Below are 23,891 nucleotides of genomic sequence, written 5' to 3'. Positions count from 1 at the left end.
TGAAGCTTTCGTGACTGCAAAGATGCATACTCTTAGTTCTTTCGGTAAAGTCACGTAGGTAAAAAAATGAAAATAAAAGTAATACAAAAATATGATTTTTTAAAAGTCAAGCTGCAGTTCAATATTCACTGTGTAATAGATTAAAAACATGTGATGGAGCATTACCACACGATACCATCAAAATATTAACTGCTCTATATATTCTAATGCAAGGATGAGAACTTAAAATATATGAATTGCATCCAACATGTATTTATTTAAAAATGTAATTGAATAGAACAATCAAACATAGAATAATTGTTAATCATAATCAACGTTTTTGGGTTTAGATCGCGTTATTTATAAATGTGTCGTAACCCTCCACCACCCGACATGGCCAATCAGTAAAAAAGTGTCACGTTGACAAAAGACAAATTAGTTCACTGCTATAGTCCACCGGTGTGTTGAAGCGCGAAACCACAACATTTACAATTTTAGTACGACTTTTCGCTGGTAATTGCATCCAACATCATCGGGCAATTCGCCAGAATGGTGAGGCTCTGCTGTGTCTCCCGTTCTTATATAGAGCAGCAGCAGGGTGACGTCATCATTAACTCATTAACTCATCAGGTGCAAAGATTTGAGGGGGGAGTTGTTGTAATTATATACTAGATTAGTAATCAGGCTATTGTTACGATGCGAGTTGTAGATTAGTAATAATTTGGAATGTTTTTATTGTGATTATGCTACATTAGTAATCAGTTAGTGTTTGTTTCCCTTATAAGGAATTGTAATGTATCTTATTTAATAATACGGGCTAATTTGTCAGTTACTCCTGTGTTTTGCAAAAGCAAAACATTACAGTAAGATTTGGTACAGTAGACAAAATTCAACAACTAGTAACGTGCACTAAAGACGAATTACCTAAATTATCAACAGAAGGTGTATATCGGATTAATTGTGTATGTGGCAGATGCTATATTGGACAGACAGGGCGTAACGTTAGTGTAAGACTAAAAGAACACCAGAGAAATATTAAATGATCACAAACACAACTGTCGGCAGTGGCAGAACATGCATGCCAACAGGGACACTCAATTGATTTTGACAACGTTGAAGTGTTGTGTAAAACTAGTTACTACTGGCAAAGACTAATTAGAGAATCGATTGAAATTGAGAGAAACAGAAATAACTTGAATCGCTCAGACAGCTACAGGCTTAGTGCAGCCTGGAAGCGTATTATTAAATAAGATACATTACAATTCCTTATAAGGGAAACAAACACTGATGACTAATGTAGCATAATCACAATAAAACACATTCCAAATGATTACGAATCTACAACTCGCATGGTAACAATAGCCTGATTACTAATCTAGTATATAATTACAATAAGTCCCACCTCAAATCTTTGCACCTGATGAGTTAATGAGTTAATGATGACGTCACCCTGCTGCTGCTCTATATAAGAACGGGAGACACAGCAGAGCCTCACCATTCTGGCGAATTGCCCGATGATGCTGGATGCAATTACCAGCGAAACGTCGTACTCAAATTGTAAATGTTGTGGTTTCGCGCTTCAACACACCGGTGGGCTAAAGCAGTGAACTAATTTGTCTTTTGTCAACGTGACACTTTTTTACTCATTGGCCGTGTCGGGTGGTGGAGGGTTATGACACATTTATAAATAACGCGATCTAAACCCAAAAACGTTGATTATGAATAATATTGGTCGCGAAAGCCTACGTGTTAAACAATTGTTAAGTTAAATAAATAAAGTCATAATAATAAATAATGAAACAATTCCAATAAGAAACTAATAGGACTTTTCAAATCGCAAAAAAATGCAGCCTTTGCGATTTGCTAATCGCATTGATAAAAATTTCGATTTCGATTTGAAACCGATTAATCGTTCAGCCCTAGTTGAGTGGGCTCGCGCAGCTCTTGATCCAAAAAATGTATCGATACCTGCGCTTGTAACAACTACCAGCGGCTGACTGGCTGGAAAATGAGCAGGATATGGGAGTCGTGAGTGACTCACCATTGATGTTTCCTCAAGGGTTTGTTCTTGCTGTTGCTTCTGAAATGTAATTTAAAGATGCTTTTTACTTAAGCGGAAAGGCAGTTTCTGTACATGTTTGGTGGGAAAAGTCTAATTTGCTCCTATGTCTGCAAGAGACTGCCTAGAATCATGCCCCTCGTTCTTTTCAATTACCGTATGAAATGATTTGCTTTATTACGTAATGGAAATCAAGGCTTTGGAGAAAAATTAAGTCACGCGATTAATTATTTCATAATTTAATCACATAAATACAGTACAGACCTTCAATCACCTCAGTCATTAGTCAACGAATCGAAATAATAATTCAAAGAACATTTACTATACTTCATGTATTTTGGTTTGTATTTCACATAGCTTCTTAAGTATGCAAATTATTCTCAAATTAAATTTTTTTGGAACCACATTACGTGCTAAACATAGCATTATGTGCTTGTTAATTTGCATATTTAATCCACAATTGTGAAACACTATTCCCTTGTACGCCGTGATATACATTTAAAATGTACCATTAAAATGTACGGTTTGTTTACATATACAAAAAAATGAATGTATATTAGATAACATTATTAGGTGGAGGAGCCTCTGCTGAGAGAAAACAGCACTTTTTGGTTACTGTTATAGTATTTTTTTAAAAATAGTGTTACATTTTAATAGCAAATTAGAGGTGTTTCCCTAAAGAAGACGATCTGATTTGCACATCATCAGACATCAGTTAGACCAACGGTGGCACCGTGTGGGGGGGGGGTATCAAAAAAACTACTACAACAAAAAATTGTGTTTAAAATCTAACAGCAGAAAGAACCCAAAACACAACTATCCCGAGAACATGGCATCCCCACGTGTTATGACGCCAACTCATAAAAGTGCTGATGAGACGTTCCACTTTGAAGCAGAGTTAATATAAAAAAAACACATTGTGAAGAACACCTTCTTATGCTGGCAATTGGATGCTCCCTTGGTATGGATCCCCATATGGTCAACTTGTGATCATTAACATGGCTGAGACTGAGGCATCTGGGAAAAAGTCTTCTCATTAACACTGGCATTTTGTTCCTGGGTCCCTCTGCTCAGCTATTTCTAAAATGGTACTTAAGGCGTATATATACTGTATTGTTGAGTTAAGTGTTCTTGTTGAACCTTATCTTCTGAGCACAGGGTGCTCAATCGTAAAGTTCCCCGGTTTTGAAGGAAATCATATTTTGATGGCAAATGCTACAAATGTTAAATATGCCTTAGAGCATACGATAACACATGTTTTACCGCCGTGATTTCCTATCTACACACTTAAACTTCGCGTCCTTTATTGTGTTCACACTGTTGTAGTCTATCATCAAGGTCCTTAAGATATTTTGATCTACAACTGCCCAGTACTCCCAAGTCGATAGGTTCCACTTTTTTGGTGATCGGGCTTTTGTTAGCGTGGAACCCAAGCTATGGAACGCCTTGCCACTCGAAATCAAGCAATCAGAGTCGGTAGATATATTTGTCTGCTTTGAAAACCCATCTCCATAAAGTGGCCTTCACTCTTTAGTTTGGTCGGTTGCCCTGGTTCTGGTTTTGTATCCTGTTTTTCATGCATTGCGCATTTGGATCCTGGGATGGAATGCGCATTTTACATTAGAATTATTACCTTGAAGATTTTTGGCAAAACAATCGTGAACATTCCACCTGCAATTGTTATCATTGCCACATTTCTTGGCAATGGTTTGTGGTGGATTACATTTTATACACAATTATTTATCTTCATTTAACAGATCCTCCAACACAATTGGTCAAAGAAAGAGATATCAGATTTGGGGACCGTGTAGGCATACTGAAGTGGTTAGAGTCAATGACACCCTTGGTTTATTTAAACTGAATCATCTGCTCAGATGGCGCTTCACTTCTCTAGACCCTCGCCCACAACAACGTCTTATATAATACCAGTCACTTGTTTAAGCTCAGTCAGCTCTAGAGCTTAGCTTGCTGTCTTCTAACACGAGAGACTTGATTTAAATTCAACATGAACCACAATGCCCATGGAGAGCTTTTTCCTGCACTGTCGCCGTCTTGGGATTATTGAACTATTTTACGTACATTGCCAACACCTGAGGAAACAAATGAATCCCCACAAACAAAAAACACAAACTTTAGAATGAATCGAACATTTGTATAGATCATATACTCATACTAATATGTAAATTAATGTATTTTTCTCCTATATGGCACATCTACGGATGGCCTTTACAATCATCCTGCGTAACGCCAGGAATGTTACGTTTCCTCCTCTGGCTCAATGGCGTCAATGGAGTTGAGCATTGGCACAGCTGGTTTAATGAACATGGAAACACTTTAATCTTTGGTGGTAATACAGTATGTGCTTCCCAAAGGCAATCTTTTTAAAACTAAACATTAACAATACCGGTGATATTCCCTTGTTTGGGCAGTTGAATAATGATCCATCACCTGAAAGATCCCATTGACATCGTATGTGACGAGGAAATCTTGGAAATGGTTTGCGACAGAAGTGGCTTTATTTCATAATTGTAAGCGTTTCTGAAGAAAATGTTTCACATTTTCAGATTATTCTCCACGATGTCTGCATACCACGGACAGACCTTTATCCCCCAAGAGCAGATGACACTTTGGTGGCTGTGGGAATTGAGATATCCACTCGATGCAAACTCGATAGCGCACACTTGCCGCTGAGCTCCACAATGTTCTGTATGATTTCAAAGTAAATCTCATTGAAGGGGACAATCCAGTGTGCACCATGACCAGGAATAGTATATAAACATGTAAGGAATGTTTTAAAGTCCATTCACAGGTCAGACTTCAAAAACTCAGTGTTTCCCAAGGCACCCACATGCAACGTGCTAATACTTTGAATGTGAGTGGCAAATCTGACACATGTTCAGGGCATGGAAATTGTAGTGTTAAATACATTGAATTTGGCAATGTCTGTTTTCCTGCATTTGGTAACGCTGACTGTAAACAGCATGGCAACACCTCCCTTCCCAGTAGCCTGGTTAACGCTTTGGTCATCTCAAAACGCAACAGCTCTACAGTTTTTAAAACATGGAAAATAATAGGATTGCCTTTCAGATTCACCGAGTCTCATCAGCAGAGCGTTGTCTCTTATATCGGGAAGCAGTAATACGATTGTGGCTTAAATGTTTATTTAATTTTAGGAATTATACAATCACATTACCTCTTTATTTATGGTTACTCATAATCTACTGAGACAGTACATAATGATTGTTTTGCATGATGTGTACATTATTGGCCAGGTGGCACTGTCTAACAATTTTAAGGTTAAGGGTAAAATTGTGGTTTAGAGTTGAGTCAGCCCATTATCCCTTGAATCACTGAAAGGAATACTGCTTTGTGGGGAGTCAACAATCGTAGTGCTATGGAGAGACTGGGCTCCCACTACAGGAATATTCAATTACACACTGGATCTGGGACGCCAACAGAGATGAGTGCGACATATAGTACACGTCAATCTGTCACTGTATGTTCTGTGACCTTTCTAATCATCCTTACTATGCGCCTGCTGTGAACATCCATGGTTTACGACGTTGTGGAATGTTGAGTTGTGTTCCTCGAAGCTCAAGGAGATGCTCCAAATGCGGGGCCATGCTGAAGGGTGCGAGGCCCCGCAGATCTTCACGCAGGGTAAGGGAGACCGTCATGGCCTTCATGGACCCACCAAGGTCTGCTCCAGGCGCTGGAAGCGTTCCAACATGGCTGCATAAACCTGCAGCATGACAGGGCGGTAGTAGTCAGTGATGTTCGCTACATCATGCAGCAGCAAGTGCGTGATGATCATCATTATTTCCGTCGTCGTCATCATCGGTATCTTATCCAAGGGAAATTGCAGATGATAGCGCAAACTCTTATCGCACTCGCAGTCTCTGCAAGTGAAATAAGAGTTGGTTGCGCCTAATTTCCCTTGTTTCTCAGCAGCATTGGGAATACATCACAACGTCGAAACATGGCCGTGTCCTGTCACCCCATAATGGGAGTTTTGGTGGATCCATAGCATTTGCACAAATGAGAGGAGTTTGCAGAACCCGACCTTTTCCAGGATTATCTAATGCATTTTGTGTTCATTCCATTTACTTACACTCGGCATACATGAATGGAGAGAGCGTACATACATTGTCAAAATGTAATTGTATACACTGCTGAGACACACTCTGTATCCAGGCATCTTGTATTGACTTTATTGCTGTTTGGCAGGGAACTGCGCGACGAGACCCGAATGCATCTTGATGCTTCGAGGCTCTTTAAACTTCGTGACACGCGCTTGCCATTTTGATGAGCATCACATTCCACCCACGCTTCATCACTTGCATAACCTGCGTGTTTTGTTAATTGCACGTGAATTATGTTTCTTTCCCTTCTTTTTTCACGGTTGCATTTACAAATGAGGCTAAGTGTGGTGAACGCTCATTTTAATTCCAATGCCTAAGCTCACCATCAAACAAGCCGTAGCGAGTGCACTTGTGCGCTCTAAGTGCTCGAGTTTTATTTCTTTCTTTGTGAGACTAAACAAAAACTACAGGAGCTGCAGCGTGACAGCGTAATTACTTACTTTCATTAAATTATGGCAATTTCAAATTAAAAGGCAATTTTTCCATCTGTGTTTCTAAGAAATTAGACATGTAGCATGGGATCTTCTTAATTGATTTACACAATGGCATCGCAATTTTTCCCTTTCATATTTTCTTTGCAAATTGATTGATGGAATGAGACCAGTTGTGAGAAGATAGTGCTCATCTTACAGATATGCACTCATTTCGCAATATTATGATAAAAAGTACCATTTTGCTTTGTACACTTATCGCTTCATCTTTATTAGTATAGTTACAGTAAAAGGTTAACGTCTCTCTTTGTCGTCAATTATTTAAATTCAAAATGCCTTTCATATTTGTTTGTAGCTGAATAACTTCAACGGTGTTCCAAATGTACTTACTATATTCATGTTAACTAATGTTTTAATTTATCATCATATTACTATTTGTGCTATTATCACATAGGTGAATAACATCCTTCTGGCAACCCTTTTAATCAAAGCACGTTGAGGAAAGGCCCCGGTAGATGACACCACACATCTACGGATCGAACCACAGCTTCAATAGGCCTTGATTACGCAACACTCTACACTCCGTATAGAGTAGTGCACTGTATATTCATCATCTGTTGCACACGCACAAAAAGCTTCACTGAAAAAACAAATACATGCAATTGGTAACTGGGCTGAGATGACAAATCATTGCAAAAAAACTCTCTGCTTTGGCTGGAGAGTAGTGCCACTTCATTCTCTTGCCTTCCAAGTTGCCATAGTTCACTACTCTACGGGACGTCTGGTAAAATACATGACCGAGCTGCAGTGTGTACAAAATTCCCTGGCACGTGTCATGATGGTTACTTCAAGATCCGACCATGTCCGTCCAGTGCTTGCCGAGCTGCAGTGACTTCCGGTTGCCAAACGAATACATTAGAAGCTTGCACTCATTATTACACAGTACTTGCCAGAAATGAACCACAATACCTTGCTGATCTCGTCAAGAAGCATAAACCATCACCACGCGAACTCCGGTCATCCTCGCAGCGGCGGATTTTGGCTAGCCACCGAACAAAAGACATTCAATGCATCGCGCACTTTCAGATGCGCTTCTGCATCCATCTGAAATGCTCTTCCTTCCGAAACTAGGAAGCCACTGTAGCTATAAACTTTAAAATTTTGATTGAAATCTAATTTCGTTAGAACTTCTTTTGTGTTGAGTTTGTTGTCCTCCCCCCGCACCTCTGATGAGCACGGCTGGCTACGTACGGAGCAAAATAAGTTCAAATTACATACATATGTAGTGTAATAGCGCCGTCTGGTGACCAGCAACGGCAACTATGGTGGAGAAACAGTACACACGCCGGTGAGCATATACACGGGTGTGTCGGCAGGGCGGAGGAACTGGGGCAAGGGTCATGGAGGGCCCCATCTGGAGGCCCCTGGAACCTGCTGGTGGGTTCGAGAAGGGAGGTGCGGCCAGGGCGGAGCCAGGCCGCGCTGGGAGCATAAAAAGGGCCGAGTGCAAGAGCTCGAGGGTACCGGTTCTGGGATTGGATCGTCGCTGTCGTCTCGTCGCCATCGTCGCTGCCGTCTTCGCTCGACATTGCGCCGTTAGATAGTTGTTGGCTGTCTCTGTCAGCGCCGTCGGTGTTAGACGGCTCGTGTTGTGTATAGGCTAGCGACTGGAGAGTGAGTGCAGGCGAGATCTCGTGTGTTCAATAAAGAAGGTGCCTCTATAAACCTCGTCTCCGACTCACTGACACTACACATACATAGTTTATCATGGTTAACGATCGCCCCAAAACTGTCCCAAGTGGATCATGGCCTCTACGATCTTGTGATGCTGAAACCTATCCCAATTTTGAACATGAACCGATATCATTGCTCCATATTCATTGTGGCCATCCCCGTAAGCATTATATGCTTTTGTTTAATTTTTTAAGATTTGTAGCTTTACCCACACTACCTGATAAAAATTGTTCAGTTCATGATACAGAGCAAAGCGCCGTTGAGGTACTGGGTTTGAGCCTTGGATCTCTGTGTTTCTGTCTCTCTCTCTTGTCACCAGACTTCTTCATCAGCGATCATACTCTCTAATTATGTGCGCTTCCCAGCATTCAGTATGGTGTGTCTAGTTTGCATTTGTTCCATAATTCATGTGCTCTTTTTTCTGTCTTTGAGTGCAATTCCTAGTGTGCATCTCTGCATGCTTTTTCTTTGCACAAATCTATGCTTTTGTTCTAATTGTTCTGCCATTATCCACACCTCGGATCCAAAGTGATGGCAGCCATTATGCACTGATTACAAATTATTTTTTTAGACACGTCGATATGCTGCTTTTATTATCAAGATCAGCATTCTAAAACACTGTCTCCTGTTCTCGTTATCCTCTTAGTTAATCAGTTTGATCACAAGGTGCCTTCCGTAAGTGCTTGAGCTCAACAGAAACATCTTGCTCAATGCGGCATTATCGAACGCTTGTTTCGGCTATCCACGGTTTACACAATGAGGTCTGTTTTCCGGAACACAGGGATGTTTCGGCTCTACGCGGTTTGACGCTGATAAAAGTCTCATCTCCCCGTCGACAAGAAGTGCCGGGAGAGTGCTGCATCCGTTGGAAGGCGTGAACGAATCGACTGTGAGAGAAATGTATTTACCACGTGTGTTTTTTTCATGTGATGTTACACACTCAACATGCACAAAGGCACAACGCAAATGTCCACACACATTGCCGCATGCACCTAGCCGTGCAGTCGTTGAGGACTTCAGACAGACGGACGCCTAGATGGCGAATCATCAACACGCTCACGGACAACAACACAACAGCACATTACAAATGCACAACGCAAATGTTTACACATTGCCACTAGCTGTCCAGTCGCTGACGTGAGTCATACGGATGACAAGATGGTGAATTGTTAACGTTCGAGTGACAGAGCCAGCAGCGAGTGTTGGGAGTAAGTGCTGCGGTGCGGGAAGAGGAATGGAGACGTGGGTTTTGTGTTGAGGTGAAATTGAAAACTAAAAAGTGCAAGGGTGGACATCCTGTAGAATTAGTTAAACAAAGAGGGAGCGGGTGATAATTTCTGACCAAGGAACGCAACCCAATTCTTCCCAAAAAGGTATAATATTTGTTCAACACGGTTTTGCCCAACACGGAATTTTCCATTAACGTAACCCCCGTGTTCAGCGACGTCTGTTCCTCCAAAAGTTGTTTCATTTACCAAACGTGTTGTCCGTGAAGTTCTTTTTGTCACGTTTATCTCGTATCCATATAGCATAGTTTCTTCGTGCAGTTCTTCTTTCACATGTGGTTCCTTTCCATTGATTGTAATCGTGGCTATCATTGGCGAATCTGAGATGGAAAAATGTTCTCGTTTTACGTTCATAATATATCCCTTTTGCAAACACTCGTCTGCATTTCACTTGAGAGGCTCTCAGTGAGTGTGGGAAATGGACTAATTGATAAACCACACCAGCTCCCTGTCGTGTGTAAAGAGAACAAGTTGCAAGTCAATCCAGCACCACGGCGCTCCCAGCAGCTGGAATCAACGAGACAGGCACTGACGGCCCATCCCTACAGGCACTGATGGTCCATCCCTACAGGCACTGATGGTCCATCCCTACAGGCACTGACGGCCCATCCCTACAGGCACTGACGGTCCATCCCTACAGGCATTGATGGCGCATGTCTACAAGGTAGTAATGGCCCATCACTGCAGGCAGCAATGGTCCATCCCTATGCATGGATTTCTATATAATGTGCCTAAGATGTATATCGCCTCTCATGGGTAATGTATCCCAGCACACTACTGTACGCAGACGGCATCTGTTCTCACTACACAAATATGAATATGTCGTGAACTTCTATCAGAAATGCAATGCATTGGGGACTTCTATCTGAAACAAAGTGTATGTGTGTGTGCATAAAACGGCTACCAAGAGAGATGATGCTGCACAGAAGACTTAAGAAGGAATGCTAGGAAACACGGCTGTTGCATTTGCATCTAGAGGCGTGTTTTCTTCCTATGCAGCTACAAAATAAAAGCAGCGAGGTGCAGGGCATATGGCTGCAGTGGGCATGATGGTGGGCTGTATATTCAATGGGAAGCAGCTAATTAGCGGAAGAGTACATTATTCAAATCCAATTGGTAAATCTGAAAGGGCCTGGAGAAAAATGAAGAATCTGATAAATAAAACACAAATCAATCTATTCTAAACTAAACTTTTTTATTTTACCAGGTAAGGCCCCACTGAGCTATAAAGCTCGTTTTCGGAAGCGACCTGGCCGCAAATGACAGCTCAACGAAGTGGCTTATCACGTGGAAATTTATAACAGCCAAATACTCTAAACGCATGTTTAAAATGTGGAGGGAAAGACCAGAGGACCCGGAAAAAATCCACGTGAATAGGCAAACTCCAGAAGCACTGATCTAGGGGATAATGTTCATATTTTGTGCACATAGGACTTGAACACATTTGCAGTGCTGCCTACTCTTGACCACTTTACAGTATCTTATCTCGCAAGACGTAACCCACGTACCCCACCTTCAAAGTGCTCTATTTGCAGTGATGGTGGCGGACATACGGAGCATAATTACACGCTGCCTCCTCTATTAATACTCACCATATGCCCCAGGTATGTCTACGACTGCACTTATGACTAAAGGGGCGCTGCCCTGGTGTGCAAAGGTCACTAATTTGATTCCATCTCCCCGTGCAGCAGCAGTTGCAACAATGGGTGTGTTTCTTAAATGTCTCCGCTTCTATCCGCCCTGCAGTATAAATCGCTACTAGATTGGCAGGTTGCATGTGGTGGGATAGGGTGCGGTTACTTCCATCTCTTCCAAGACGGTGTGGCCAGTGTGGAATAGGACAAATACCCTCGATTGGAGCGCTCTAAGACCTCCCTCTGGCAGAGGCCCTCCTACCAGCAGTGGTGTAACAGAGGTCGCAACCGGGTACCCGATACCCGTACCCTACCCGATACCCGGCTACCCGTACCCGGCCGGGTACGGGTACCCATTTTCGACCCTGGTGCGGCCGGGTACGGGTAAGGAATCAAAACCCGTTTGCGACCTCTGTGGTGTAAGCAAGCAATTGCAGCGCTGGATCTCTACCTGTTACTCCACTGACTGCACCATGGTTCAGAGGTCACCAAGGCGGTATTCAGCAAGCGCACAGCACTACCCCACGCTGCCACACGTCCATCTGTGCGCGTGCACGTGTTAGCAGTTCTCACCTTGGCAGAGTCTTGACTGGGCCGCGTGGCGAGCTGGCAGGAGGGAGCGGCGCGCACCGTGTCCGAGAAGGATAGACCCGATGCGGCGAGTAGACCTGCACGGATCGAGAGAGGCGGTCAGCCATATATGCATGCCATTGGTGTACCTTGGGCATTGTCAGCCTGGATATTATTATTAATCGCACACTAATTAGGACAAAAATAATAGTCATGCTATCTTTATTTCAAGGGATATCGGTGTATCCCACGTTAAATAAATAAAGGACGCTCATGGTTTCTCGCGAGGCACTTCATGGAAAGGGCGGTGAAGTGAAATTAAAGCAGACCCGGCCATCGTGTGAGAGAGGCTTTAATTGCCGGTATCGGTGACACCTGTACACGATCCCTGCTGACGATGCGCTGAGAAGGCTGTGTGCTGTCCCAGACTCGCGTACCTGGACTTTTCTCATTGTCACCCTTGATTGGATTTTAACAGCTCACTAAAGATGAGTCAACCCAAACGCACTAATTAAGTGTCGTATTCCCAAACGTAGATTTTTGTTGAATTAATGAGCATCCAGTCCTTGTGACATTTAATTGCAAGTAACGGATTTCATTAATTAAATCGTCGCTGCCGCCATAATTTCTGTTTCTCCTAATTTAGCAACCGCAGAATAACATTCCTGTATCCCCCCCCCCCCATCCACTTTGCACTGTACAGTATTTTCTTTGTTCCAATGGACAACTGCTTTAGCCTTAAAGGTTAAGTTAGTATGTATTTAAATCAATACCAGCCACAACAGAATAGCATATATCGACCATGGTAATAATGACGTCAGTAAGTGAGTCACGAGCGTCATGAGCAGTAAAATTGAACTTGGCTTATTTGCTTATTATTATTATTAACACGTCTGCATCCTTCAATGACAATTACACACAACAACATAATCAAGGCAAAGTGTGTCTCTCTACACAAAAGTGTTTCCTTGCACAAATGATAAATGAGGGGTGCTCATCTGTCTTGGCTTTATTGTCACATTTGTATTGTCCAACGTTGTTTTTTTCCTGTACGTCTCATTTATTTAGCCCGTTTCATTGGCTCTGTCTGGTTTGTGTTATTTTTTTTCCCATCCATTTTATGTGTCTTGTTTATTCTGTACGTCTCGTCCGGTCTGTTTCGTTTGTAATGTCCGCCGCTTTTACATTGTCTGTGTCATTTGCGTGTCTGGTTGATCCCATCTGTCTCAATTCTATTGTTGAGCTCGTTCTGTCTGTCTGGCTTATATTGTCTGTCTGGAGAATGTTGTTTCATTTGTATTGTCTATCTTATTTATATGATCTGTCTCGTTTGATTTGTCTAGTTTTGTTTGACCATAACCATAAATGTAGATTAGCTTAACATTTGTACATAATCAATGTCCATTGCAAATTATGTATACTTACACACACAACTCAATGCATATAATGCAAGTGAAAACAGCGATTTTAGTCGATGAATCGTTGCCTCATTCCATTACTAATAAGGAGCTCACTGCACTTAATTGTAAATACTCAGATTTCCATGCCCATATGGAACTCATTCACTGAGCCATCTTTCCCTGATGTTTAGCACTATTTGTTACAATGATAATTGCTTTGTTAATGCCCATTTCACTATTCGTGTGTTTGTGTAACTCTACATTGAGCAGCATTGATTATGATGTGTGTGAACTGACACTAATTGGATTGAAACAAAGAAATAGAATACACATTTAAATAGCAGTGTAATGCCACTTATGGAAGAGTAGTAACCTATCTTCAATACAGTGTGCAATAAGAAGTGTGGCATCCCAGTTGGGATGTCGGGTTTGTTAGAAAATGTTATGTTGTAACACATCTCCAATGCTGATGACTAGTTAAGCATCTCTTCTTCTGCGTGGTGGCTTTCCCGTCCCATGAAGATGGCGATGGCAGCAGCTGGCTGCAGTCCCATGTCGCTCCCACTCTTTATCTACTACTAGCGGAAGTACCCGGCTTTGCCCGGGTGAAAAATATATTTCTTAAAAACCTTACATATATATACACAGATACTAAGGTATTGTCAAAGCCCGGTGGGCTGTTTGTACATTTCTCCACCAACAAATATATAAGAGGCTTTCACAAGTCCAAAAAGTTGTAGAAAGTGTGGGGTAAATAGTTGATGTCAAAAGGTTTCCGAAAATTGCGGTCTCCCCCCCCCTCAAAAAATATCTTACCCCTCGTAGGTATATATACTAACAACACCTTACATACAACAGAGGAAGTGGTATCTATTGACTCTGTAGTAGTATCTACTGACTGTACCGTAGTATCTACTGAGCCAGTAGTAGCTACTGACTGTGTAGTAGTATTTAGTGACTGTAAAAACTACTGACCATAGTAGTATTTACCAGAGGTGTGGACTCGAGTCATGTGACTTGGACTCGAGTCAGACTCGAGTCATGAATTTGATGACTTGCGACTCGACTTGGACTTGCATAACAATGACTTTGTCCCACCTATGAGATGTGGACTCGAGTCATGTGACTTGGACTCGAGTCAGACTCGAGTCATGAATTTGATGACTTGCGACTCGACTTGGACTTGCATAACAATGACTTTGTCCCACCTCTGGTATTTACTGGGCCTACAGTAGTATCTACCGACTATATACTCGTAACGACTAACTGTATAGTATCTGCTGACTCTATAGTTGTATCCACTGACTATAGTAGTAACTACAAAATCTATAGCAGTATCTACTCACTCAATAATAGTATCTACTGACTCTAGTAGCTACTCACCGTGGTAGTATGTACTGACTGTATAGTAGTATATACTGACTGTAGCAGTATTGACTGACTGTAGCGGTATATACTGACTGTTTTAGTATTTACTATAGCGGTATCTACCAACTCGATAGCAGTATCTACTATCGCTACAGCAGTGTATACCGACTGAGGTCGTACCTGCTATCACTACAGCAGTGCATACTGCTGTGTTGGTACCTGTTATGATGGCAGCAGTGCATATTGTGGTGGAACCTGCTATGATTACAGCAGTGCATACTGCTGTGGTGGTATTTGCTATGATGAGAGGAGTACATATTGTGGTGGTGGTACCTGGTATGATAACAGCAGTGCATATTGACTGTACTCATCATTCACCCTCACCATTCACCACTCACAACTCACCCTTATCACTCATCCTCACCACTCACCACTCCCACTCACTATTCACCATTCACCCTCACAACTCACCACTCACCAACCTCCCTCACCAATCTCCCTCACCACTCACCCTCACCACTAACCCTCACCACTCTCACTCACCACTCTCCCTCACCACTCACTCTCACCATTCACCCTCACCATTCAGCCTCACCACTCACCCTCACCACTCACCCTCACCACTCACCGTCACAACCACCACTCACCCTCACCACTCAACTTCACCCTCACTACTCACCATTCATCCTCACCAATCACCACTGACCAATCACCACTCACCACTCTCCACTAACCCTCACCACTCAACCTCACCACTCACCCTCAAAACTAACCACTCTCTCACCACTCACCCTCACCACTCAGCACTCACCCTCACCACTCACCCTCACCACTCACCCTCACCACTCACCCCTCACCGCTCACCACTCACCCATCACCACTCACAACCGCCACTCACCCTCACCACTCATCCTCACCACTCACCCTCACAACAACCACTCACCCTCACCACTCACCCTGACCACTCACCACTCATCCTCACCAATCACACCCTCACCAATCACCACTCACCCGCACTGCTCACCCTCACCACTCACGCTCACCACTCACCCCTCACTAATCACCACTCATAACCGCCACTCACCCTCACCACTCACCACTCACCCTCAACATTCACCGTCACCACTCACCGTCACCACTCACCCTCACTACTCACCACTCATCCTCACCAATCACACCCTCAACAATCACCACTCACCCTCACAACTCACCCTCACCACTCACTCTCACCACTCACCCTCACAACAACCACTCACCCTCACCGCTCAGCACTCACCCTCACTACTCACCCTCACCACTCACCACTAATCCTCACCAATCACACCCTCACCAATCACCACTCACCCTCACCACTTGCCACTCACCCTCACCACTCACTCTCACCATTCACCCTCACCACTCTCCCTCACCACTCTCCCTCACCACTCACCAGTCACGCTCACCACTCACCCTCACTACTCACCACTCACCCTCAACACTCACCCTCACCTCTCACCACTCACCCTCACCACTCACCCTGACCACTCACCACTCATCCTCACCAATCACACCCTCAACAATCACCACTCACCCTAACCACTCACGCTCAACACTCACCCTCACCACTCATGCTCACCACTAACCCTCACCACTCACCCTCACCACTCACTAATCACCTCTCACAACCGTCACTCACCCTCACCACTCACTCTTACCACTCACCCTCATCACTCACCCTCACCACTCATCCTCACAACAACCACTCACCCTCACTACTCATCCTCACCAATCGCACCCTCACCAATCACCACTCACCCTCACTGCTCACCCTCACCGTTCACCACTCAACCTCACCCTCACCACTCACGCTCACCCTCACCACTCACCTCTCACTAATCACCACTCACAACTGCCACTCACCCTCCCCACTCACCCTCACCACTCACCCTCACCAATCACCACTCACCCTCACCACTCACCCTCACCATTCACCCTCACCACTCACCCTCACCATTCACCCTCACCACTTTCCCTCACCACTCTCCCTCACCACTCACCAGTCACGCTCACCACTCACCCTCAACACTCACCACTCACCCTCAACACTCACCCTCACCGCTCACCACTCACCCTGACCACTCACCACTCATCCTCACCAATCACATCCTCACCAATCACCACTCACCCTCACTGCTCACCCTCACCGCTCACCCTCACCACTCACCCTCACCACTCACGCTCACCCTCACCACTCACCCCTCACTAATCACCACTCACAACCGCCACTCACCCTCACCACTAACCCTCACCACTCACCCTCACCACTCACTAATCACCTCTCACAACCGTCACTCACCCTCACCACGCACCCTCACAACAACCACTCACCCTCACAACAACCACTCACCCTCACTACTCACCCTCACCACTCATCCTCACCAATCACCACTCACCCTCACTGCTCACCACTCAACCTCACCACTCACGCTCACCCTCACCACTCAGCCCTCACTAATCACCACTAACAACCGCCACTCACCCTCCCCACTCACCCTCACCACTCACCCTCACCAATCACCACTCACCCTCACAACTTACCACTCACCCTCACCACTCACTACTCACCCTCACCACTCTCCCTCACCACTCTCCCTCACCACTCTCCCTCACCACTCTCCCTCACCACTCTCCCTCACCAATCACCACTCACCCTCACCACTTACCACTCACCCTCACCACTCACTACTCTCCCTCACCACTCTCCCTCACCACTCTCCCTCACCACTCTCCCCCACCACTCACCACTCACGCTCACCACTCACCCTCACTACTCACCCTAACCACTCACCACTCACCCTCAACACTCACCCTCATCACTCACCACTCACCCTCACCACTCACCCTGACCACTCACCACTCATCCTCACCAATCACACCCTCACCAATCACCACTCACCCTCACTGCTCACCCTCACCGCTCACCCTCACCACTCACCCTAACCACTCACGCTCACCCTCACCACTCACCCCTCACTAATCACCACTCACAACCGCCACTCACCCTCACCACTCACCACTCACCACTCACCCTCACCACTCACCCTCACTACTCACCACTCATCCTCACCAATCACACCCTCAACAATCACCACTCACCCTCACCACTCACGCTCAACACTCACCCTCACCACTCATGCTCACCACTAACCCTCACCACTCACCCTCACCACTCACTAATCACCTCTCACAACCGTCACTCACTCTCACCACTCACTCTTACCACTCACCCTCACCACTCACCCTCACAACAACCACTCACCCTCACAACAACCACTCACCCTCACCACTCATCCTCACCAATTACACCCTCACCAATCACCACTCACCCTCACTGCTCACCACTCAAACTCACCCTCACCACTCATGCTCACCCTCACCACTCACCCCTCACTAATCACCACTAACAACCGCCACTCACCCTCCCCACTCAACCTCACCCTCACCAATCACCACTCACCCTCACCACTCAACCTCACCCTCACCACTCACCCTCACCACTCACCCTCACCACTCACCCTCACCACTCACTCTCATCACTCACTCACCACTCACTCTCACCACTCACTCACCACTCACTCACCACTCTCCCTCACTCACCACTCTCCCTCACTCACCACTCTCCCTCACTCACCACTCTCCCTCACTCACCACTCTCCCTCACTCACCACTCTCCCTCACTCACCACTCTCCCTCACTCACCACTCTCCCTCACTCACCACTCTCCCTCACTCACCACTCTCCCTCACTCACCACTCTCCCTCACTCACCACTCTCCCTCACTCACCACTCTCCCTCACTCACCACTCTCCCTCACTCACCACTCTCCCTCACTCACCACTCTCCCTCACCACATATTAAGGGCGATCCTAAAGGAATCTACAACCTTCGATGATTCCTTTGCGCGATTCAAAGAATCGATTCCTGGCGCATAGGAGGTTTCCATTTTTAATTACAGAGTTTTATTTTCATTCGTATGTTATGTTTTAAAGTTTGCAGGAGTTTTTAATTATATTTTAGCCCCGGTCAACGCCGGATATTTCCCATTCGTAGCAGTTTATATCAACTCTATAACCAACTTATATTAAACGGAAATAAGGCGATTCTAAATGAATCTACAACCGTCGATTCCTTTTCGAGATTCAGAGAATCGATTCTTGGCGCGGTCGGGTTTATAATTTTAATTACACAGTTGTATTTTCATTGGAATGTTATGTTTTAAAGTTTTCAGAAGATTTAAATGTATTTTTCCCCCGGGCAACGCTGGGTATATCGAGTTTATACCACAAATTCGTCGCCTGACAGAGTTGCGTGTCGAGGCCTAGTACCGTGCAGAGCCTCCGGCCTCGCCTAGCCCACCCGGCTGAGGCTGGGTGCTGGGGCCGTTACCCCCCCCCCCCGCGCTACAATAATACTGTCTAATCGCTATATTTTTATTATCTACCGACCCTATAATAGTAATTGCACACATTGGGGTGGGGGGGGAGTGAAGAGGACGTGAAACTTTGATGAATTTACCTCAGAGTCGCGTGTTAATGCGTGCGCATATTTTTAATGGTAATTCAAAATGGCGTCCACCCCGCAGCGAACGCGTTGCTATCCGTTGCCAGGGGCAACCGCCGTGGTCCGCGCCTGCCGGCAAGAGTAAATAAATAAATAAAGCGTTAAATAACTAAATAAAGATACATCGCACTAAATCGATAATCGGTCTGATTTAAAGTTTAGAGACGAAAAATCGGAAATGCCTAAGTTTACCGCGGGGCCGGGGGCGTGCCCACCTGCAAAATTTAATCTCGCCGAACCCCACGGTCCGAGAGCTAAATCCCCCGGTAGGGAGCGTACGCAGACGGATGGACGGACGGACGGACAGACAAAAAATGAATTATATAGGTTAGATTACCACTCCTCGTACCTTACCCACGTCTCTCTTGACTATCCCCTGCTCTTCTTACTTTCATCTTTCACTACATCTTTTTTTTTATTATTATTATTTATTTTGCTTTATTATTTTTCTCATCATTACTTTGGTGGTGCCCGAGTTTTGGGCGGTGGCAGAACCCTGCCTCCAACCCCGCCTGCCTCCGCGCGCACTGCCCACGCCCCGCGGCGCTGCTACAGATGACAAACGCCGGCTGCAGTGTCACACAGCCCGGCTTACCTGCCGCCTCGCACAGCTGAGGGGCTGTGCGGGTGAACGAGGCCGGCTACTCCCACGCACGAGGCTGGAGGACGCTGGCTGCATTGTTCACGCAGTGCGGCTTAGCAGCCGTCCCGGGTCCATTTCCTGCCAGCGACGTCCTCACAAGCCCCCTCTTCTGCCACTATCGGTGAGTGGGAGCTTGGCGTGTCCCAGCATCGCCAGCAAGTGGGAGCTCAGCGTGCTCCATTCACTGCTCAACACCACCAGCGAGTGGGAACGTGACGCAGATTGTCCACCGCTCAACATAGGAGATTGGGTTTGACTGCTGCCCAGCACCACCAGCGAATGGGAGCTCGGCGAGGTTTGTCCACCCTGCTGCATCACCTGCGAGCTGCAGCACAGCGCGTGGTCAGCTACTCCACTGGACCTCGTGTTCTTCTGGCCGCTCCATCGTACGCGCCGCGTGCTAAACGAGTGTTTACGTAGGCGTGTACGCACCCGCCACGTGCGTGGGAGCGCGTGCTGACGGCATGTATCTTGGCCACCACTACTTGGACTTGCTGCTCCGGGCAGCACAGCTGCTGATCGGAGTCCACCCGAATCCTGGCCCCCCCAACACCACCACCTGGACAGCGTGGGCTGATATAATAGGGCCTCGACATGCACCATCTCTTCATCACCTGCACTTGGAATCCGCGCTCCTGAGGACCATCTCTGGCCTCGGGCTTCTTCGCGGTCAACGTCAGAGACTGCATTGGCACCGTGGATGCAGCGGCGGCAGGGGCCGCTGTTCACAGATCCACCTTCAACCAGCTATTTCCTCTAATCTCTCGACACCGCGCCTCTTCGGATCTTCACATCCACCTTTACACATCTGCCTCGGCCTAATCAACTCATGCTCCATTACCAACAAATCAGCCCTCATTCACGATACCATCTTGGACCACCACATCGACCTTTTGCTTATTACCGAGACCTGGTGCAGGCCAGACTCCCCGCCAGCCATCTCTTTGGAAGTCGCGCCCCCGGGATATAAGGTTCTTCACAAACCTCGCGCAACTAACCAGCGGGGTGCTGGCTTAGCGGTCGTCTACAATGCTGACTTGAGAATTAAAGAGCTCTACCTACCAATGGCTCCCACCACTTTTGAGGTCCAGTCCCTGTCCCTCACTACTAATACCGAGTGCTTTTCCCTCATCATGGGACCTCCTTTGCCAGTACCAAAATATGATAATAGGTTTTCCCCTTTTTTCTGGCAACAAAACAGGTGTTGAGATGTTAAAAGACTAAACTGAAACCTTTCATAAGGAATCATGTCTGCATTAACCACAATACTTGTGGTCAGAATGCAAACAAAACACATACTCTGATAATATATGCATTATCTTGGAAACTGATTGGTCCACACCAGAGACAGCTTTCTTTTGAGCCTAGTTCCAAACGGTGTTAGACCAGAGGACGCCAAATGTATTGTGGTTAATGCAGACATGATTCCTTGTAAAAGATTTCAGTTTGGTGTTTTAACATCTCAACACCTGTTTTGTTGCCAGAAAAAAGGGGAAAACCTATTCTCATGTTTTTCTCTCATTTTCATCTATCGCTCTCCAGATGGCAGCATCACTACCTTCTTAAACGAGCTTTCCGAATTTCTTTACCTCATTCCTAATCCATCTCACAGGCTCGTGCTTACTGGAGTCTTTAACTGCCCCGGCAATATTTCAGCCTCCATTGATAGCCACCTCTAGTCAACCTTGGCCTGCCATAACCTGGTCATCACCAACTCAGGCCCCACCAGAGCTTCCTCAACAAATGTTGAGAGTATGCTCGACTTGGTTCTGGAACCTGACCTGGATCGTCGCATCTCTCCACTGGGAGTTTTCCAAACTGGTTACTCCGACCACCATCTCATCCTATTTTCCCTCCAAATTCCCAAGCAAATCACCATCAAAACCACCCGCCACTCCCGTAATTTCAATGGTATCAAGTTTTCCACTCTACAGCACCCCCTCGTAAATGCGCCTTCAATGTTATTCCTATCATCTGATCCAACTATCTGCATTCTTCAGCTGGAAGCTGACTTGAGGGCGGCGCTGGACAAGCTGGCACCATTCAAACCACAAACCACTAGGCAGCCTTCCCACGACACTCGCTGGCTCTCAAGAGACGCCATCCTTGCTAAGCGAATTAGGAGGCGCCTTGAAAGGATCGCGTCCCGCAGTGATCTTCCTGATGATCGAGTTGCCTACAGAGCTGCCTGCAGGAAAACCAACGAATTTATCCTTGCCTCACGTTCCTCCTGCATTGATGAACGCATCAAAACAGCTACCGGAAAACCACGCATCCTTTGGAAAACCCTCAAGGATCTTCTACATCCTGGTAGCAACATGGTCCCTCACCTTAGCGATCCCCTGGCCTCACTGAAACTTGCCACCTCTTTAAAACCTTACTTCACCAACAAACTGATCACCATCGCAAGCTCCTGCACGTCTACCCTCACATCGTGCCATTGTACACCTCTCCCTTTTCATGAAATTGTAAGCACTCACTCAGACACCTTTCTAACCACGTTCAAGCCGGTGTCTTCAAAAGACGTTTTCTCTTTGATTCAATCACTTCACATGAAGTTATCTCCACTCGATGTCCTCCCAGGTTCCTTGTTCAAGCAATGTGCTCCGGAACTCGCCATCATGATCAGGAACATCGCAAATGCCTCATTCTCTACGGGGTGTTTTCCGTCCAACCTCAAATCTGACCTGGTTTCCCCCCTGTTAAAGAAACCAAGTATCGACCCTGATGACCCGAGACTCGCCCTCACCCAGCTAAAATCCCACATCACCTCCTCCCCAAACTACTGCTCCTTCCAGTCCGCTTACAGTCAACACTACTCCACAGAAACAGCACTCACTAGAGTCCTCGATGACATTTAAATGATTATTGACTCCAGCTCCATCGTTGCTCTTGTAAGTCTGGACATTTCATCGGCCTTTGACACTGTCAACCACTCGCTCCTTACTTCCCTCCTGAAATCCGACTTCGGTATATGTGGCTCAGCACTAAAGTGGATACTGTCGTACCTTTCTGATCGGCAATCCTTAGTCAGGGTGGGCTCGTCCACATCTGCTGAAAGAAAAGCGTTAAGTGGTGTCCCCAAGGGCTCCGTCCTTGGTCCATTGCTGTTCACAGCCTACACTTCCCCGATCGGCCGCCTCATCGCAAGCTTCGGTGTCAAGCACCACTCATATGCGGATGACACTATTCTATTCACCGCCATCAATTCTCCCAATGAGTCTGGATTTGAGAGGCTCTCGGAATGCACCACTGCCCAGAAAGAGTGGTTCTCCGCACACAACCTTTCCCTTAATCTGTCAAAGTCAGTGGCCACCATGTTAGGTACCAGGCAACGTCTCAACTCATCCATGCTCCCAACACACGTACACATCTTTGGTTAAAGCATCAGTTTCACCGATCACTTCAGCTACCTCGGTGTCATCCTAGATTCAACTTTATCCTTCGACCACCAAACCAATCATATCATAAGTTCATGTAACTTTCACATTAAGGCTCTCAGACACCTACGTCCTCTCATGTCCACATAAACTGCCAACACATTGGCATGTTGCATAGTTAGGTCTCGCCTCGATTATTGCACTCCGTCCTAATCCGGTCCTCCTTTGCAATCTAAAAAAACCCTTCAAAGACTACAAAACAACCTGGCACGCATCGTCATTGGCCGCACTCATCCTCGGCTCGACTCACTTGCCTCTCTCCGTGCTCTCAACTGGCTACCCATTGCCAGCAGGGTCACATACAAGATCACCTGCCTCTGCCACCATGCCTTCACATCTGCCAGCCCCCCGTACCTATCTTCATTATTGATGACTTGCAGCACAGCACACGGCAGATGCCTTCGCAGTGCGACTCACGACCTCCTCTTGATACCAAGATCCAGGACAGTCACGTCTATGCGCCGCTTCTCGGTGGCTGCCCCAACAGTCTGGAACGCTGTCGCTCTGCACATTTGCAGCATCACCTCAATCGTCTACTTAAAAACTCACCTCTATAACCACGCTTTCCAGTGACTCTGAGCTTGGCTCCGTGCCCCTGAGTTGCGA

The 23,891-nt window shown here is 45.9% G+C and overlaps 1 protein-coding gene across 3 annotated transcripts in view; it reads right to left on the bottom strand.

The window, feature by feature from the left end:
• Positions 1-2,339: 2,339 nt before the first annotated feature.
• Positions 2,340-23,891, bottom strand: part of XYLB (xylulokinase) — a 168,111-nt gene continuing 146,559 nt past the window's right edge. For 2 of the 3 annotated variants that reach the window (XM_078871457.1, XM_078871474.1), the window contains 2 exons: positions 11,839-11,933; positions 2,340-5,780 (listed from right to left, as the gene is read on the bottom strand). In XM_078871457.1, the coding sequence (XP_078727583.1) occupies positions 5,721-5,780; positions 11,839-11,933 (155 nt within the window). In that variant the 3' untranslated portion in view covers positions 2,340-5,720. Of the gene's footprint in view, positions 5,781-11,838; positions 11,934-19,157; positions 19,272-23,891 lie in introns of those variants that run through there. The other variant, XM_078871467.1, reaches the window with a different exon arrangement.

The sequence above is a fragment of the Lampetra fluviatilis genome, chromosome 2, assembly GCF_964198595.1.
Source record: "Lampetra fluviatilis chromosome 2, kcLamFluv1.1, whole genome shotgun sequence".
Taxonomy (NCBI): Eukaryota; Metazoa; Chordata; class Hyperoartia; order Petromyzontiformes; family Petromyzontidae; genus Lampetra; species Lampetra fluviatilis.
Note: the sequence above shows the minus strand (reverse complement) of the source record. Positions and strands in the feature narration are given on the sequence as shown.